We start from the raw sequence: 1,065 nt of genomic DNA, 5'->3' as shown, positions 1-1,065 counted from the left end.
GACCTTCACCCCATGGCCTGCTCGCACGTGCTGCACAAGGAGGTGAGTGCCCTTCCCTGCCGTGTCCTGCTCCTGGGTTCCTCGTAATGGTTCCTGGGGCCCTGGGCACGTGTAGCGAGTCCCTGTGGTCCCGAGATCTTGCCAGGAGAAGGGTGTGATGGATAAACAACTTCTCTGCATCCTGTCACCCCCTCTTTCCACACTTTTAGCTGGGCCACCCTGAGTGGCCGTTTGGTGGCGGTGGCTTTAGGAACAGGCTGTCCTTATTCCTGCCCCCGAGCCTGCGCTCGGTGCTAGGAGGGTTGGATCCTGGCCTTTTGCCTTCCCGGAGCAGGACAGTCTGGATCTAGAGCACGGCGCGATGGCGAGAGCTGCCGCCGGGTGGCTGGGCGCTGTGGGTCTGTGCGCAGGAGCTCTCGGGAAGAGGAGGAGCCTTCCTCATCCGGCAGGGCTGGCAGTGGTTCACCTGTGTAGGCAAACCCCTCATCCCAGTGGCTCTGGGGCCTCCAGCAGCTGCCGAGGAAATGGAAAACCATGAATTGAGGAGGGGCTGGTGATCCTGCTAGGGTGAAGAGGGCTCCCTCCGCAAGGTGACCTTTTGACGGAGGCTGTCTCGAAGGAGCAAAAGAGACCATGCCTTAAAATGCGCGCCCTTGCCGGCACCCTTCCGGAAAAGTAACACCACGCTGTTCGCAGCGCCCTTGAGTTGTGCCAGTGGCTCTTGACTAATTCTCTCTCTTCCAGTGCATCAAATTCTGGGCACAAAACAACACAAATGACACTTGCCCCTTTTGTCCAAGTCTCAAATGACGGCTACTCGAACAAAGCGGTCCCACGGGAGGAGTTGCTGTGAATAGACAGGATCGGTTCTAAGATTTCTACAGTTCTATATTTATACAACCATGTATACACATGTACATTTTTATTATATAGGTAATGTGTGTATAGAAAGTCTGTATACATACAAATTCATAAATAAAGTGTGTATATTATGCAGTGACTTGGTGCCGCTCCTTATTTCTTTGCTTGCCACCTTGCTGGCTTCCTTTCGAAGGAGCGTGGAAG

The 1,065-nt window shown here is 54.3% G+C and overlaps 1 protein-coding gene across 1 annotated transcript in view; it reads left to right on the top strand.

Moving 5' to 3' along the window:
- RNF214 (ring finger protein 214) overlaps nucleotides 1-973 on the top strand; it is an 8,906-nt gene extending 7,933 nt beyond the window's left edge. The window contains exons 13-14 of the mRNA XM_035892484.1: nucleotides 1-42; nucleotides 745-973. The exon at nucleotides 1-42 is cut by the window's left edge and continues 4 nt beyond it. Coding sequence (XP_035748377.1) covers nucleotides 1-42; nucleotides 745-810 — 108 coding nt within the window. The 3' untranslated portion in view covers nucleotides 811-973. The remainder of the gene's footprint in view (nucleotides 43-744) is intronic.
- The last annotated feature ends 92 nt before the right edge of the window (nucleotides 974-1,065 follow it).

Source organism: Egretta garzetta, unplaced genomic scaffold (assembly GCF_000687185.1).
Source record: "Egretta garzetta isolate BGI_Z169 unplaced genomic scaffold, ASM68718v1 scaffold134, whole genome shotgun sequence".
In the NCBI taxonomy this organism is placed as follows: domain Eukaryota; kingdom Metazoa; phylum Chordata; class Aves; order Pelecaniformes; family Ardeidae; genus Egretta; species Egretta garzetta.
The sequence above is the reverse complement of the archived record's forward strand: the minus strand, read 5'-3'. Positions and strand labels throughout refer to the sequence as shown.